This window comes from Ammodytes marinus, assembly GCF_949987685.1.
Source record: "Ammodytes marinus genome assembly, chromosome: 6".
Lineage (NCBI taxonomy): Eukaryota > Metazoa > Chordata > Actinopteri > Uranoscopiformes > Ammodytidae > Ammodytes > Ammodytes marinus.
Window position 1 is genome coordinate 21,159,717 of NC_137235.1, and position 18,825 is coordinate 21,178,541.

The 18,825-nt window shown below is 39.2% G+C and overlaps 2 protein-coding genes across 6 annotated transcripts in view; one reads left to right on the forward strand and one right to left on the reverse strand.

The window, feature by feature from the left end:
- The window catches only part of LOC307251982 (uncharacterized protein), a 25,693-nt gene extending 22,118 nt beyond the window's left edge, over window positions 1-3,575 (reverse strand). For all 5 annotated transcript variants that reach the window (XM_080029481.1, XM_080029483.1, XM_080029482.1 and 2 more), the window contains exon 1: window positions 3,431-3,575. The gene's annotated coding sequence lies outside the window, so the exon portion shown is untranslated. The remainder of the gene's footprint in view (window positions 1-3,430) is intronic.
- A 5,678-nt stretch (window positions 3,576-9,253) lies between these two features.
- On the forward strand, window positions 9,254-18,214 carry stx3a (syntaxin 3a; the record flags this gene model as incomplete). Its single annotated transcript, XM_080029027.1, has 10 exons — window positions 9,254-9,283; window positions 10,194-10,262; window positions 10,403-10,502; window positions 10,626-10,700; window positions 11,296-11,366; window positions 12,299-12,407; window positions 13,436-13,509; window positions 14,211-14,345; window positions 17,319-17,429; window positions 18,137-18,214. 10 exons carry the CDS (start codon window positions 9,254-9,256, stop codon window positions 18,212-18,214), a joined length of 852 nt encoding a protein of 283 aa, XP_079885153.1.
- Between the last annotated feature and the right edge of the window lie 611 nt (window positions 18,215-18,825).

An 18,825-nucleotide genomic window follows, 5' to 3' on the forward strand; every position in this document is an offset into this window, starting at 1 on the left:
CTCAAGCTATTTTGCAAAGAAGAATGGGCAAAAATGTCAGTCACTAGATGTGCAAAGCTGGTATAGACATACCCGAATAGACTTGCAGCTGTAATTACAGCGATAGGTGGTTCTACAAATTGACTCAAGGGAGCTGAATACTTTTGCACGCCACACTTTTCAGTTTTTTATTCATAAAAAAAATTGAAAACCACATTTAATTTTAATTCCACATCACGGTAACACTTTACAATAAGGTACACAAAATTGTAGTACCTACTACATAGATATGTGTTACCTACTAGGTTTTTTTTGTGCTACTTAACACATATTTTACCTATTCTACCTATGTGTTAGGTAGCACAAAAAAAACCTATGTGTTAGGTAGCACAAAAAAATAAAACTTATGTAGGAGGTAACACACCAAAAAAAAAACCCTATGTGTTAGGTAGCACAAAAAAAACTTATGTAGTAGGTAACACACCAAAAAAAACCTATGTGTTAGGTAGCACAAAAAAAACGTATGTAATAGGTAACACAAAAAAAACCTGTGTTAGGTAGTAGTAGGTAACACAAAAACAAAAAAAATACATATGTAGTAGGTGACACATATCTATGTAGTAGGTACTACAATGTTGTGTACCTTATTGTAAAGTGTTACCCACATTACAATTACGCACCATTTTCTGTTGGTCTATCACATAAAATCCCAATAAAATAAATGTACGTGTTTGGTTATAATGTGACAATATTTAGAAAAGTTCAAGGGGTATGAAGACTTTAGCAAGCCACTGTAGAAAGAAGACCTGCCTGCATGCATCACTCAAGTCAGCCTGCATGCACCCGGTCAGTCAGCACCTGTTTCAGCTGCCTTTAAGAGTGCTGGGTCTTAATTTAGCAACTGAGCCAATAGCATTCCTCAAACTGTGCTGCTCTGTATAGAACACTTTTATCCTTTGTAATTAAGACGTGACACAATATTATTTGTGTCCATATAGTTTATGGTTTAAAAATTGTTCAAAAATGTAAAATGTAAACATGACTTGCATACATTATTTTTTGAAAGACCTAGTCTAAGGGTGTATTCACACATGGAAAGTCCGTTAGTTCACTTGCTTTGGTCCAGAACAAATAGAATTTGGATTTTTTTGTTTGGTTTGGTCCACTTTCATATTGCCCCTTTTGCAAGTGAACCAGCATTACGAAGCAAAACCACACGTGATCTAAGGTCATTCATTCATTGGACAGACATTCTGGGGTGGAGAGAAGCAGGAAGAACGAAGTAAAAACTGCGAATTTATCATTGATATAATATGGAGTTAAAAATAATGAAAATGCCTACATCTAGCCTATAAATAAAGAAGAAAAAAATCTAATTATTGTTGTTTCATATGTTTATAATATGTAGCCCTATGACAATGCCACGTTATGTGGCTTCTAGCCTACGATGTGAAACATCATTTTTACTGTATTTTTGCTGCTGGACGCGCGACTCGCGTGAAGAATAGGCTCAAACTGAAACACAGCTGATTAAGCTGTGTATCAGCTGGGTGTCAGTTCGGCGCAGTTCAGCACCAAACTGACACGGGGACAGTATTGACGGTCCCGTTGGGAAGAACAATAAAAACACACACTTCATGCAAAGCGCAGCGTGAACCTGTTGGCACTGTAGGCTACGGGAGACGCTCCTCTCCATCTGATCGCTGATCCGCACGCATCATTATCAAATGTAATATTTTCGCTCGGGGCTCCCGGTCAAACCACAACTAATCTTCCTAACAATGGCGACAACAACACTTTCCCATAATGTGAAGCTGATGGCGATTTATTAAAAAAGAAAAGAAAGAAAAGGCGCAGTGCTTCCTGCAATTGGGTCGGATCGAGTCCGGCCAAATTCACACCACAAACGAACTGCAGCAGAGTGCGTTTTGAAGCGCATCGAGACTACCTCTTCAGCTGGGTCTCGGAGCGTTTGTTTGGTCCGCCCCCGAGTGCGATTGCTGTATTCACACCTGTCTGAAAGATGCGCACCGAAGGTGGAAGTGCACCTGAGTTCGTTTCAACCGAACTAAACACAGCATGTGTGAATACACCCTAACATTTCTGGATTTAATTCGTTTAGATAGAATATTTTAATTATGTATAAATGCAATATAACCAATGTAATAAAATGTGATAGCCTATAACTATAGAAACTTTTGTAGCCTACTAATAATTAACATAGCTTAAAATGTGAAATTCTCATTTAAACAACCTATCAACTAGTTTGGAAACCCTGTAGTATATTTTTGGTTTCATGTTAAATCAGTATCACTTCTCATTTTATTTAAAAACTCTTTACTTTGACCTACATCTACATTTAAATCTATGGGACAGACAACATTTTTTACCTTTTTGTTTAAGTAGCATTTGCATTTCTATTTTGTTTATTTCCTTCTATTTTATTTTATTGCATCTTATTTTTACTTTGTATTTGCACAGAAGTACATGTCACGTCAACATTTCACTGCGCATTTCGATACGTATTTGACAAATAACAATATTAGGAATGGTAGAATTCGATAAATAAAGGTTTATTTTTCTTAGCATGATATTTGTCATTCACCCAAATAAAGAACAATTGAATACAAAGGCCTACTGATCTGCATTATTAACCCTCCACCTTTACATTCAATGATGCATTTCTCTCTAAAGAAAAAGCATAATAAAAAAACAGCAATGATGAATAACAGATTTACAGCACTAAACATTTGGACAGATACAATGCCATGATCTTATCAAATAGTATCTGTCACTGCCCGCCCCTCCCTAAACAGAGCAGACGGTCCGTCACATCGACGAGAAGAAAGCAATTCACATGCTCTTTTTCCCCACCTTCAGTGCTGTGTACACGGTAAATAAAACAAAGCCGTCTAAAGTCTACGGGTCGGATCGATCCATTTAGCCAATTCTCTAAACATAGCCTATGCATCGAGCGCGCTGCAAGGAGAGATAATGTGCCTTTAAACGATCTGGAAACGTATTTAAGCCATATACCTAAAGTTCAGCGGCGTTTTGAAAGCCCGAGATGGTGATGGCCAATAAAAATCAGAGCAGCAGCCCATGAGGACAGACAGGCAGTGAGACAGGTAGGCTAGGCGTCTCCTCCGCCCGTTGTGCAATAGACTCATCCATAAATATGAACACACACACGCTCATAACGTGCGAAACATATGGGATTATTTAGCTAATTTGTTTCCGCTACTTTGTTATCAGTTCAACTTGCTTTGACTCACGGAGCCTTTAGGAAGCATTCGTTTCCTTTCTTGAATAGACCACTCCCGTTTCGTGTGCATTAATTAGTGGCCATTGGAATGCATCTCCCAACAGAGCTATACAAATGTATATGTTCAATTTGCTGCAAAGCAAACCCGCAGCCTCTATTGCTGACTGTAGCCTTTAGATGACTTACCTTCAAGTGTAGATATCCCGTCTATTCATGAGGTTTGTAGCCTATAGGTTTGTAAATCAGTAACTCACACAACACTAAACATTCAGCCAAACCGCCCAGACTGGTAGGCTACTGGAAGACTGGAAGAGGAGATGCCGCCATGGACATATAAAGAAAGGATGCCGCCCTCAGGATGCCGTGGGAAATGTCAGAGTACGGTGGCGCAGAGTGCCCAACTGCACATGCAATTGCAAATAGACAAAAGCTAATAACCTACAGGTAATAATAATAATAATTGTCATGAAAGTGTAACACTCTGCATTCTGATAACATTACAATGCCAGTTGTAACCTATAAGACAACAGTAATTGGTTGATGAGCAGTCAGCGATTCTGGAGAATGTTGTCAAAATATTTTTGTCAAATCAGTCATGATCTACGGTGGCGCTGAGCATTCACCAAATAAAAAAAAGTTTCACAGCAGGATCTCGTAATTACGAGATAATATCTCGTAATTACGAGATAAGGATCTCGTAATTACGAGATAAGGATCTCGTAATTACGAGATAAGGATCACCCTCTCATTCATCAATAACGATGTCTGTGTGTGTGTGTGTGTGTGTGTGTGTGTGTGTGTGTGTGTGTGTGTGCGTGTGCGTGTGCGTGTGCGTGTGTGTGTGTGTGTGTGTGTGTTTGTGTGCAGACGAGGTGAACCTAGCCATAGGAAAACGTAGGCAATAGCCTTGGTTTCCGGACTACAATGGGCCCCATAATCAATACAATTATTTTAAATATTTGTTTACTGTTCATTCATTAATCAGCGATCGCATCGGGAAATGAGGGACACACTTTCACTTTTTATATGCAGTTTGTTCATTATGAGCCACCGGAGCCACCGTACTGTGTTGCCTCATCCAATCAGAATGCCCGGTGGGCTAGTTCACTTTTACCTCCTGTTTGTTACTGTATCGGAACGCAGTTTTATTGAATGCTTTGATTAAATGCAGTCGTTAAACTCGGTGTAATCCTTGACTCATACAAACACATAAGAACTTTCTACAAGGAGGGCATGACAATGAGTATAGCCATGTCAACTTTGTGCAGATATGCAGTCACTGGGACTATTCAGGAGAAAAGCCCTGTCGGACCTCAGCAGCTGATCACGTGCGTAAAGCCGAAAGTGTGTCCCTCAGTACCCGATGCGATCGCTGATTAATGAATGAACAGTAAACAAATATTTAAAATAAGTGTATTGATTATGGGGCCCATTGTAGTCCGGAAACCAAGGCTATTGCCTACGTGTTCCTATGGCTAGGTTCACCTCGTCTGCACACAAACACACACACACACACACACACACACACACACACACACACACACACACACAGACATCGTTATTGATGAATGAGAGGGTGATCCTTATCTCGTAATTACGAGACCCTTATCTCGTAATTACGAGATCTTTATCTCGTAATTACGAGATAATATCTCGTAATTACGAGATCCTGCTGTGAAACTTTTTTTTATTTGGTGAATGCTCAGCGCCACCGTAATGATCTGCTTCCTGTCCGTACTGTGTGTGCTGAAAAAAAAGTTTGTATACACAGCCTAGGCTCTGTAAACTGGTATGTAAACAAATGGAATGTAAACAAAGAGGGCCCCCCTTAGCATGTAAACATTTACTATTTACAGAGCATATACTACCTAACCCTTATGCCTTGTTAAAAAAAAATTACACTGAGTATGTTAGTGGAAATGTGTGTATGTTGACCTTTAAACTGCATTAACATTATGAAAGATCAATATTTTTGAACTGGCCAGATGTATGGAGAATCGGGATGACTGGAAGCAACGATGGGGGGCTCGTCTGAGGACGACCTAGAGAGACCACCAACCGCTTTTTTGAAAAATACACTAAAATTCGATATTCCAATTTTTCTTAACTTTGATTATTATTAGTATCACCGGCTTACCCATCTGAATTATAGGTGAGAAAATTGATTTTGGGGCATTATTACTTTTCGCATAATGTCAGTTTGAAAAAAAAAGTTACACTGGGTATGTTAGTGGAAATGTGTGTATGTTGACCTTTAAACTGCAATAACATTATGAAAGATCAATATTTTTTCCCATTTTTTTTAATTTTCTTCATGAAGGGGTTGTTGTTCAATCTATGTTATGATAAATGGTGATTAGAAATTAATCCTTTAAAATACACTAAAATTCAATATTCCAATTATTTTTTTGATTTTGGTTATTATTAGTATCACCGGCTTACCCATCTGAATGATGGGTGAGAAAATCTATTTTGGTGCATTATTACTTTTTGTTTAATGTCAGATTGAATAAAAAAGTTAGATTTCTACCATTGACTTACATTATAACAAAGTTTTTTTGGCAACCCGCCTTTAAATTAAAGTGAAAAAAATGTTTTGCATCTGACTTCCCATTTTACTACAGAAAATTTGGTAAAATGAAAGAGAATAGTAAAATTTACCCATTTTATCACCTCTCTTATCATCGTCTTTATTTCAAAATATGAGTTTTTATGATGACAACCACTCACTAAAACTACAAAATGCCATCTTTTTTTTCATTTTTTTTAGTTTGTATATATATATATGTGTGTGTGTGTGTGTGTGTGTGTGTGTGTGTGTGTGTGTGTGTGTGTGTGTGTGTGTGTGTGTGTGTGTGTGTGTGTGTGTGAAAGTGTGCTTGTGTGTGTGTATGAGAGGAGATAAATTACAAGGGGTACAGATTTGCAGCCCTAATAGCCTATGACACATGCAAACACACCCCCCCCCCCCCCACACACACACACACACACACATACACACACAATCTTATTTTGTCATGGACATGCAGACATCAGTCCATACTATCCATATCAGAACACCTTTGACATTTTTCTTTAGATTTGTTGTCGCAGTGGCCAGTAATCTGGAAGTTTGACAGAAAATATGAAAATTCATGAGGCATGTTTGCTCCTCAGTTGGAGACCATATGAAATGAATAAATCTACTAGATATGAGTTACAACCTAAAATTTGATGCCTCTCCTACAAAATTAGTGCAAAACATGATATAAATCCTGATTATATCTTGCCATGGCCAAGGAATCAAAAATACTGGTTCTATGGCTTTCTATGAGTTTACGAAATAACCTATTTTTACACAAGGATTTCAGTGTCTGTGATTTGAGTTCACACAGACTGACTCCTGGAAAATATTTTTTCACTTCTTCAACCATTCTGACTAAAAGAGGTGTTCACTAATTACACATCAAAACCATTTTAGTGATTTTTTATCTATTTTTTTATTGGTTTGCAGCTATGAATTACACAAGGATGCCAATTTGTTGTAAAGGATCCCCATAGAGGTCAGTGGGGGGGGGGGGCTAAAATGGGCCAAAAATTTTGACGACACTGAATAGATTCAGGACTGGACATTGCCCATGCCTGGCCAGCCTTCACAAATGGGGCAGCAGCCCAACCCCACGGTGTGCTTGTGGAGAGCAGCAAACAATGCAACACATCATTGAAGTATGCCCTCTACAAAGATTTAAAGGAGGACTTGTCACCCTTCATACAGCAGATCAAGAGGCAACTGCTTGGCTAAAGGACTTTGCATTCGCTAAATAAAATAACACTAGAAATGACCCGCGTGGCAGTTATAGGTATAAAGAGAATGCTTGCGGTTCTAGTGTTAAGATGCTGCAGTATTCATTGTTTGCTCAGTAGGCCTTTTCATTTTCAGCCTTGTGAATACAGCTATCCTGATCAGAGAAAATTAAATTGTCAGTTTGTGCACTATTCTGGTACTGGCTACCCTGTATTTGCAACACAGTGTAACAAAGATGTTCAAAAACGAATTCTAGAGAAAATGTCCATGGGGTCGTCAGAAATGTTTGATGTCAAAATGGGGTCACAGCCCAAAAAAGGTTGGGAACCACTGCCTTAAAGCTGGGGTGGAGGATTTTGGGAGAAAATAGCTGTTGGGATAGAGATTAAAATCCAAATAGCCTACCTCAACCGCTCTACTTGTTCTCTTTGGTCCCTCCCTGACATGCTCTATCTATACCAACAAAGTCGTGCCAAAGTGAATGGACAGTCCCAACAGCCAATAAGAACAGAGAATCGGAGCCTCGCTCTGATTGGTCAAAGTGCCAGCTCATGTTAACTTTGACCAAACAGAAATCATATACCCCAGCTTTAAGATGTTTGGTGAATATGGCCCCTGGTGTGTTATTAGGCCAAGGAGGGAATTAAGGGGCTCTGCTGGACAGATGAATAAAAATATTATTGAAAATGTTTTAATATCTAGCCTAATTAATAATGCGTACATTTGCATCTCTTAAAAAAAACAAATAAAAACAAGACAAAAATGTTAAAGCCAGGGTTAAAATCTTTATTTTGTTTTACAAAATTAGAGTCCAAAGTTTTTACTGGACATATTTTCGATACTGCCCTATTTCATGCACATGTTTTTAAGAACAAAATGTGTCAAACATCAGACAATTAACAACATATTAACAACTCTTTCTATAATGACCTTCAGAATAGTGCTGAGAATGATTAAGGAATGTTTAGTTAATGTACGTGCTTTAGAAGATGAGATGTGTGGTTCGGAGTATTGAAAGGAACTTATGTTGAGATAATGGCCGTTAAAGATGGTTGTAAAATGAGAAATATACAGACGCAAACAGACAAGGTTTAGCCAAATAAACCACTGTGTTCATTTTGGACCTTTGATTTATACTACTATGACAGAAGACAGTTTTGAACGCAAAATAGACAACAATCTTAAAATTGCCCAGTGCATGGAAAAAAAATTCTGGAGCAGTGTCACTACTATCCTCAGTTTGCTTTTTCACAGATAAATTAAGAGTTTTGAGTCTGCATACTGTTTGAGTGTTTTAAATGTTGTCATTCAAAACCTGCTTAAGTAGCCTATGTAGTATTGAATGTCTCTTGTCCATGTCTTGCTCATCACACAGAATGTTTTGTTGACACCATAGATAGTATAATAAAGGTTGACACAAGGCCCTGTGGGGAGCAGTGCATGTGGGCATAGGGTCCCCCCTTTAGGGATGACTTTACTGCAGTAATTCCCTCAAAGCTTGGACTATTAGGGCCCGGACAACTCCGCCCTAAACATGCAAATGTCAGATTGGCAAATTCGAGATGACAGCCTTGGAGTTTGTTTCCCCAAGGGGCAGAGACATGAAGGGATATATTTAAAGGCCTGTTCTCTGATGTCAATGCATAGGGATATCAATACTTATATTAATAATTCTACATATGAAATAATAAATTGTTATTTTTACAGGCCTACCGTAAGTAATTAGACTGTTAGTAAGGTCCAATTAGGTGTATCACTGTTCCCTTTTATATGCATTTTATAGAGTAAAATAGTCAAACCTATGCAGGCTGTGTAAAGTGTATTAGCCTACACTGGGGGGGAGTTATCGGTTTATCGTCCTGGAAACTGTTGTCCTAATCCGTTCTTAGAGGATAGCGGCTTAGTGCGACCTGAGGTTATACTTCTTCAGAGAGGACGCTCCAAACAACCAAGACCGTAGACCTATCTCATGGAGCCTACACTTTAGATATATATTGTTCTATTACTGTTTCCAACTCGCCTTGCTTTCTTCTGTTTTCCGGTCAAATCTCTTTGCCACAGTGAAAGAAGCTATGTCAATCACTTCCACTGGGCTCATTAACTGGAGGCCATTTTAATAGCAGTGGCTACGGAGAGCTTTTTTGCCCTGGTCCTGTAAACGTTTCTCTTCTATTTTTTTTATTTTTTTTTAATTATTATTTGTTATTTACCACATCCTTGTCAAGATGAAGGACCGACTGGCGCAGCTGAAGGAGGTAGGCAGAATTGTGTTAGTTTTTTATGAGTCATATTTACCTTGTGGAGCACCTGTTGCTAGCACAGGCCTGTGTGTAGGCCTACATATTTATGAATCAACTACTATTATTACTGTAGCTTAAAGTGTAAAGGCGGTTGCTCAGTCTCATTAAATACAATGTTCTACTGATAGCCTCTAAAAGGGCAAGGGTTCGACATTTATGCCTATTTATTTCACCAAACAACACCATATTTGATCAATTATGAAAACGGCACAATTGATTTTATTAGAGCATGTTTTAGCGGAATACAAAAAAGAACATAGCCTAATTGTTCCGAGTTGGCCAAGGCATATAACATATTGTTTCATTCAAAGTTCTGAATAGAAATGATTTGCATATTTAAAATAAGTAGGCCTATAGTCACTACGTTTACATACAGTAACATTAATTACGCTTTTAATACTTTAGGCTCACGCTCACTGGTATTTGACATTGACTGTTTGGTGTGAGGCGTGCGGTGGGTAGGCAGAAGCGCGTGCGAGGAATTCACGTCACTGTGTGGGTGAAAGCCGGCCTCGCGTGTCTGCTGTGTAGCTTTCTGTCAAATAAAACACTGGATCTTTTTGAATGGGATAGGGTATTCAGGAGGGGACCATGCCTTGTAAACAGAATATTGCTCCAGGGCGACCTCTTTTTGGATTACAATGTTGTTGTTACTGTATTGCTCTCCAATCTATAATCTTTCTACATTTCCAAGATATTTGGAAGTAGGCTATTGGATTATACATGTGTTTCTGAGGTCCAGGCTTTTTGATTTCATCCTCACAGTCAGTTTTGACCCCTTTCTGGATGTGATTGTGTTTGATTGTGTGTGTGTGTGTGTGTGTGTGTGTGTGTGTGTGTGTGTGTGTGTGTGTGTGTGTAACAGAACAGTGATGGAGGCGATATTGAGGTTCCAGTGGAGAGCGAGGCTTTTATGGATGACTTCTTCGCTCAGGTATTCTACTTGTGTCTGTCTTTCCGTTCACCTATTTGCTAAAAGGAACATTATTCCTTATTTGCTGACCACTGTGTGTGTGTGTGTGTGTGTGTGTGTGTGTGTGTGTGTGTGTGTTTGTGTTTGTGTTTGTGTTTCAGATTGAAGATATCCGTGGCAGCATTGACAAGATAGACGAAAGCATCACAGAAATAAAAAAACTCTACTCCGTAATCTTGTCGGCCCCCACATCTGATCCGAGTAACTGTCACACACACACACACACACACACACACACACATCAAACACACATACACACAACTTGCTGCTTACTATACCATTTCACCATTGGTCATCTCCCTGTTCCTTCACTCTCTCTTTCAGAAATACAAGATGATGTTGAAACCCTCACCAATGAGATCAAGAAGGCGGCCAACAATGCAAGAAACAAACTTAAGAGTAAGTATTTTTCAGGATTACTTTGTTTTTCTTTTCTTTTGCATTTGACAGAAAATAGTTACCAATTGAAAGAGGGGAAATTGAGAGAAAAAAACAACTAAGGGGTAGAAGAGTTGTCTGAGGAGTCCTACAAGGGAATTTTCACTCAACACCATTATATCGCCGTGATTGTAAAGGTTTTGAGAGAGGGATAGGCCTATCTGAAAAACTCTGCAGGGTTAGTTACCACTTTGGCTGTTCCCAACCTTAATTATTATCCAGGGTTGTTTAAAAAAAATATGTATTTACTTGTGTCTTATTTTGTGTGTACATGACAAATTTGAAGCCATCTCATTCTCACTGTCTATACTCTATCTGTCTCCCTTGAAGGAACAACAGATTCACAGTATTGATTGTTCTTTTTTTGTATTGTTTCTGTGTGTGTTTGTGTGTGTGTGTGTGTGTGTGTGTGTGTTTGTATGTGTGTGTGTGTGTGTGTTTGTATGTGTGTGTGTGTGTGTGTGTGTGTGTGTGTGTGTGTGTGTGTGTGTGTGTGTGTGTGTGTATGTGTGTGTGTGTGTGTGTGTGTGCGTGCGTGCGTGTGTGTGTGCATCAGGTATTGAGCGCCAGCTTGAGTCAAACACAGATGAGAGGGCCTCAGCCGACATCAGGATAAAAAAATCACAGGTCAGAAAATATAACATAACATTGAACGAGGTTAACTAGTTGACCCACACTCTAAAATATAATGAACGGTAGTTGAACCGTACTTCTTCAAGTTGATACATTCATACATTTCTTAGAGGAGATGGAGGTTCAATCTTCCCACTATAGAAGACTAAAGAACACATGCACACTGACCACTAGCTCTTCTCTTTCCCTGGGATCTCTTGTGCCCTCTGTGAATGAAGGATTCCATCTTCTAAATAACCTGAAACAATCGATATGAAAATATGAATGGAATAACTAAAGTATAAAAAATCCTAGGATGAACAGAAGGTAAAACACAAGGGACATATCTAGCCTTCACTTGTCAGATTGTAGTATTATGGTATAATGTACCGTAGTCTATATTTCATGTTGTAAACCAGAGGATTACATTTTATCCTGCTGTGCCTTTTCAGCACCATGGACAGCAAACTAAATAAAGCTGTGCTTGAGCAATTGCTCTAAATGATTTATTTAGTTCAATGTAAACAAGGAAAAAATAAAATTTATGAGACATTTAAGGAATTGAAAAAAACCAGAGGTTTCCATTATTAATGCAAGTCAAGTTTTAATGCAAGTCTGAATCTTTTGCACGGATCGGTACAGAAAGGCTTAAAATTTACTCTAAAGTATACTTTTTTGATTGTGATGGTTTGAATGGTTTCTCAGAAGTGTCTGGTGACGGTTTAAACCTTGCAGAGGCTCACAGCAGATTCCTCAGCCTCCTCTAACAAAAAGATGAAAGCAAAGTATTACTGTCAGCTGAAAACAGAATTATGCTCAAAATATTTTTTTAGGCATGACATTCAGGGAAACTCCAAAGTCCACAATACACATACAGTATATATCTTATACATTGAATGACTTTTTTAAAGTAAATTAACAGGGAATCATCATTGTAATTTCCACAGCAAGCCATCCTGGCCAAGAAGTTTGTAGAGGCGATGACCAAATACAATGAGGCTCAGATGGACTTCAGAGATAAGAGCAAAGGACGAATTTCCCGGCAACTGGAGATCAGTGAGTTATGACACGCTAGCATCATGCTGTTGTATAGATATGTAATGTACAGTAGGCTATATAGGTCCTAGTATCTAGATGACCTGTCTGAAGCCAGTTCTGACTTGTTATAGTCAGATTTAGATGTGTTTAAAAATGTATGAATCATTGATAGACTAAAGTAAGGCAGAAGGTTTGTAAAATCACGTTTTTTAAATTTTATTTTTTATTTTTACTTTATTTAACCAGGAGAAAAAGTCTCATTAAGATTACAAATCTCTTTTTCAATAGAGTCCTGGCCAAGACAGGCAGCAGCACAGTTACAGAAAACATTGAAACACAATTAAAAACAGAGAGCATATTCACACAATCAGAAAACATTCCTCTACAAAGCATGTACAAACAGAGTGGCCCACTTCTAATTCATTGATAAGTGTTTTAAATTTGTTTAGAGACCAGCTCCTTAAGTCTCAGGTCCTTTTGCAACTGGTTCCAGGTAAAGGGAGCAGCATAACTAAACGCCCTTTTCCCCAGTTCAGTACGGATTTTCGGGATAGTTGAAAGGAACAAATCCTCAGAGCGAAGGTGGTGAGTTCCCATACTTTTTTGAAGGATATAGATCCGTAGGTAGGATGGAAGGACACCAAGAATAGCTTTATAAATAGGTATGCCATTAAAAGTGTAAGGACATATTCTGGACAAATTCTAGAATCTAGAGTCTAGAATATTCTCCAGATAAACCTCAAAGGTTCTGCATGCTCCAAAGATCTGCTGAAAGCATAACTAGGGTCTGTGCCTCAGCTGTTTGCTTGGCAGGCAAGTGTCATTTAAGACTGGACCTACTCCACTGGTAACTCCACAGTTAATGCTCATAACAATCACACAATGCGATTACAGCAAACGTTTCCTATTAGGTTGGGGAATGTGGTAGTTCCTGAGATATTTCTTGTCATGACTGTGAGAGGACAACTAACACTTACACACTCAAACATGCGGTCACAGAAGAACAGTGAGACTGGCAGTTTACTCTAACATTGTGTCCATGACAGCGGGGAAAGCCACCACAGACGAGGAGCTGGAGGAGATGCTGGAGGGAGGGAACGCAGCTGTGTTCAGTGCCGGGGTGAGGACACATTCATCACAATCAGAAATACTTTATTGATCCTGGGGGGATAGCAGGCTGTTTGAAACTGAGATGAAAACTAAACTGAGACTCTATCCTGACCTGGCTGGGCTGACTTAAGGTGGAGCAGCCTAATATAGCTTAAATTAATAAATATTGTCGCTTAACAGTAATGTGTTGTGTTATTTTCGTCAGTAGCCTACACTAGCCTAGTTCTATTCTGCGTTCCACAACCGCCGATCAAGTGAACACACAGCCGGCTTCTTTTTTTTTCTTTTTTAATTTTCTTTTGCATATTCACCCAACCTGCGGTTCACGTGCGTCCTGAACCGTGAGGGTTGATCCGTACGGACCACAGGTAACCCGTGATCCGTTGCACCATTACTATATGAGTATATGAGATACTGTATGTAAATATCACAGACATCAACAGATTAGATTAGATTGGTCTTTAGAAATATTGTCATTCCTCACAATGAGGTGTGTCTCTTTTGAATTTACAACAGATTCACAGTATGGATGGTTCTTTTTCATATTTTGCCATTTAAAGTTCAGTGTGTAGGATTTATGTGTGACGGTTTGAATTTCTATGTATTTATTTGTGGTTCTTTGCTGCTATGTTTTTTCCCTCTTCCTATTGTGTGTGTGTGGTGTGTGTGTGTGTGTGTGTGTCTGCGTGTGTGTGTGTCCTCCCTGCTCAGATCCTGGACTCTAAGATCAACCAGCAGGCCCTGAATGAGATCGAGGCTCGTCACAAAGACATCATGAGGCTGGAGAGCAGTGTCAAGGAACTCCATGACATGTTTGTGGACATTGCCATGCTAGTGGAGAACCAGGTACAAACACACCAATAATACACAACGCACGTTCAAATATTCACCAATTTGAAACTGTAAAAGTCCAAAAATCATCTCTTTTAAAGGTATTGGCTATAGGCTATGTGATGATTAAAAGTTTTGATTTTAAAGGTTGGGCACCGAAACCCGGTACCAGTATGGCACCGGTTCTGATGTAAACGGTAGTAACCAGACCAAATAAGAACGAAAGTTTTGGAGACTCATTTCGGTGCCGCCCCCTGCTGTAGTCACGTTTGCTCTTTATGTCATGACCGATGAAGCATTTCCGCTCACGGATGCTGTTCTGTGTACAACGAGAGGAGCATTTCTCACCGGGCTGTGAGTGACAAGAACGAGCCCGTCCGTGCGAACGTGAGCGAGTGCTCAACACTCGCTCACGTTCGCAGTTTCACAGACTGATCGCTCTTTATGTCAGACTATTTTTGAACGGCAATGCCATGCATTTCTTTTTGCGACTGACACGCAATCTAGCAGTATTGTCACGGATGTACTAGGCACGTGTAGGCTGACGATGAGGCAGCGGCCGCCTGCACGCTTCCTCCCGTCAGCTGTTAGTGCTGCCTTTATGCACGGTGGTGGAGACGAACCCAAAAAAACACATCGTGACACGGCGGTCCGGTGATATGGAAACGTTTAACAAGAAACTTTATAAAGACAAACTTAAAATAACAATCTCAATCCAACAGTATATTGTTGTATTAGATAGTAGGTCAATTGTGTGAATTTTATTTTATTTACATTTAAAAATTGTTTATTTGTAAGTTACTCGTAATTATATTGTTAAAGTTAATTGTGTTAAATTTGGCACTGGATAAAAGGGCATTCATTTTGCGTGTGTGCAATTTGAGGCTTTAAAGTACCGTTTAAAGTACCAGAACCGTTTTAAAAGTACCGAGTAGTAACCGGTATCGGAAAAAACCCAACCGATACCCAACCCTACTCACTACCCACTACCTGTCCGTACTGTGTGTGCGCTAAAAAAAAAATAGTTCATATACATAGGCTCTTTAAACGGGCACACTGCTAGCTACGGTGAGCCATATTTGTTTGTATACATAACCTTAAATGTTGCATTGAATTCACTATTAATCAGTGTGGATTCACACATGCATTGTATGGGTTTTTTTGAGCAGTAAACTGTATGCTCTCACACACACACACACACACACACACACATATATATACCTATATAAAATAAATAAAAAACACATTAATCCTTCAACATATTTACACTTTTTTTTAAATGTCTTAGTCATATTCATTTGATTAGCCCAGGGGTGTCCAAACTTTTTTCACTGAGGGCCACATACAGAAAAATCTACGAAGGGCCGGGCCACTTTGCAAAAATAACACATTTATCAGGACATGTAGCTGCTCTGATGTTTAGTTTCATAGTGTCTTCGTAAATTGTAATCCTTCTTCACGGCAACACTTTTCCTTACACATTTCCCCTCTTGTTTATATGCCAATGATACACCCAGTGTTTTCTGCCTTTGCGTCCAATGTCCAGCAGGGTGAAAATATTATCCAGCCGAGGTCCCGACCCTCCTAGGGGGGTCCGGGGGTATGCCCCCCCGGGAGATTTTTTTAAGTTTTTAAAGTGAAATGCATGAATCTGGTGCACTTTGAGAGGGAAATTAAGAGGCTAAATCTGAAGAATTTTGTATGAAAAAAAAATGGAGACACTGTGTCAGATGAATTAGAAGCTATCGGAGAAGGACACATAGATTTTCCATAATAATATTAATTTTAAATAAAATATTATCCAGGGTCCTCTGGGATGGGCTTGTTGCTCTTTTTCTTTTATGGGACATATTTCTCAGTAATATAATGAGTGCATTTAAATTATTTAAAAATTAAAAGCGCCATATTACATTATATTTTTAAAATGTGCCACGGGCCAATCAATCAGTGTTTGACACCCATGCACTAGTGGGTTAACTAAGAAATGCAAAAAAAAAAAAAAATAAAAAAATAATTTTTTTTTTCAAAGGGCCATATTACATTATATTTTTAAAATCGGCCGCGGGCCAATAAAAAGCGGCCGTAGTTTGGACACCCCTGGATTAGCCTATACTACTATACAGGCTCTCCTCCTTGTTCCTCTTTATGCCTGCAAGTGCTGGATTGCAACATTGTTGCACTTGGGCCAGGTTTAAGTTTGGAGTTGTTGCTATCTGAGTGTCTTGATACATTGTAAGCAGACGCTTAGAAAGAGAATAGCTGGCTCAATCATGCTCCTAAGAAGCTCCTTAAAATGACAGTTAAGATGTTAATAAGTTATAGACAACCAAGTGGTGCATGTTGTGAGGGTGCCAGTGAGCTAAATTTACAATGTTTAATGCCTCGCTTCGACCGAGTAGAGCAGGTCGGGTCAGAGCAGTTCCGTCCGGTTATTTTTGCTTTCCATTTGCCAAAAGTTGGGTAGGGTATGGATATAAGCAAGCCTAACCGCTCTAAGCCGCTCCAATTTTCTGTACTCCTCCGTTGGGGTACCAGCCGCCTGAAAGGGTGCAGAAAAGGTGGAGCTACAAACTACTGTCCGTTGATTGGTCGAAAGAATCATTTCCGCCGTGTGTAGTCACCTCGGCAAGAGTGAAGAGAGTCTTGTGTTTTGGCGAAAAATCCCGATAGTTTGACCCAGGGTAGGGTCGGCGGTGGAAACACCACAAGATTCTTAAAAGCGAGCTGTCCCGCTCTGAGCCGCTCCGACCCGACCCGCTCTACTTGGTGGAAACGAGGCATTAGGGACGTAATGTTCTTTTACAGCACCCCTAGCTGAAACCAGCCCGTATGCCCTCACTTTATACGTTAGATTAAACTGTGAGGAAGCAAACAGACCAAAAAAAATACTTTTTACGGAAACGCATAATGTAAATCTCTCAAACATATGCATGTTATCTGTCTATCTTTCTGTCTTCTCTTGTCTTGTCTTGTCGAACCCTCCTCTAGGGTGGAATGATTGACAGAATTGAGAGCAACATGGACCAATCAGTGGGCTTTGTAGAGCGGGCAGTGGCCGACACCAAGAAGGCAGCCAAATTCCAGCAGGAGGCGCGCAGGGTAAGTTCAAACATGGACGGAATGACAAACCCAAGTGTTTGTTTTCAGTGATTATCTCCACTTCCGGCTGGTGCCAGTTAGATGTCATCTGGCCAGAGGACACTCTCAAGCTTAGCTTGCTGTAGTAGTCCAGGATGAGGTCTTTCACTTCATTTAACCTTTATTTATACTCAAAAGATCAGTTGAGGTGTGACCCTCATTTGCAATGATGTCAAGTCAAAGGATGGCCTTGTGGGGTAGCCTACATGGTGTTTCTCTAGTGCAACCTCCACCAGCTTGTGGGGTATTGAGCCATAGGTGTTGGAAGTCTGTTACTTTGAGTCATGCATACACATCAGTTCCCTTTTTACAAGAGAAGACCAAACAAAAAAGACACATAAGACCCTAAAGATAATAACAAAACGAAAACATGGTTAATGGGTCAATTTTGAAATAAATTATATACTTTTATTAAAAGGGAGAATCATAAAAATAAGCATATGAAGATTTTATTTTGAATTAATAGAATATACACAGACATATATTGAATGATAAATAATATAAATAAATAAGTAAAAGTAAAATAAATACCCAATGGAAAATATAATAAAAACTATAATTTAAAAACAAAACAATAAAGTTTGATTTGTCTTGTAATTTGATTAGTGATTGTAAGTTGTCTCCAATTGTCTTCTTCTGTCTCTGTCCTTTCTCCTCTTGTTCTCCAGAAACAAATGATGATCTTCTGCTGCATGGTGATCCTGTCCCTCATCCTCGGCTCATTTCTCTACAGCTTCATTAAGTAGATACAACCTGAACACCACAGAGTTACACTGTACAGCATGGAACACACACAGCCTGTGCTCACTTTCCTCTCATTTAACATTGAAAATATCTGCATTCACTATCAAACCTTTCTGAATATGCTTTGACAAGTGTGTTAAACTTCTCAGGGTGATCTACAAAGGGATGTTAAAGATGAATTGATCTTACTAATGCAGCCTCCATGGTCCACTGCGGAGACCCATACAATGTTAATAAACTGCAGTTGGGCAAAATATTTAACAATTGAATACATTTCCCATGATTGGAAATAAGGTGTCTTCATCTTTGGCTCTTACTTCGCTGTAATTACTTTTGCAGTAGTTCTATGAATTTGTATTAGGTGCAGGATTTGTCAGTTAATGCTGATGTGTATGTGTAGGATTTTTCAGGAGTGTTTAATTTAGATCAGCCAAATCTGCAGTGGGAAGCGCTAAAAACGTCAACCAGTTGACCAGAGAGCAGCATTAGATAAAAGGTCAATGTAATCTGGCAGCTAGCCTGTCCTAGCATGGTGTCTAATTTGCTTTTATCTACACACCTTTTTCCACTTTTTATAAATGAACAAAAGTAGATTTCCTCATTTGTGTTACAG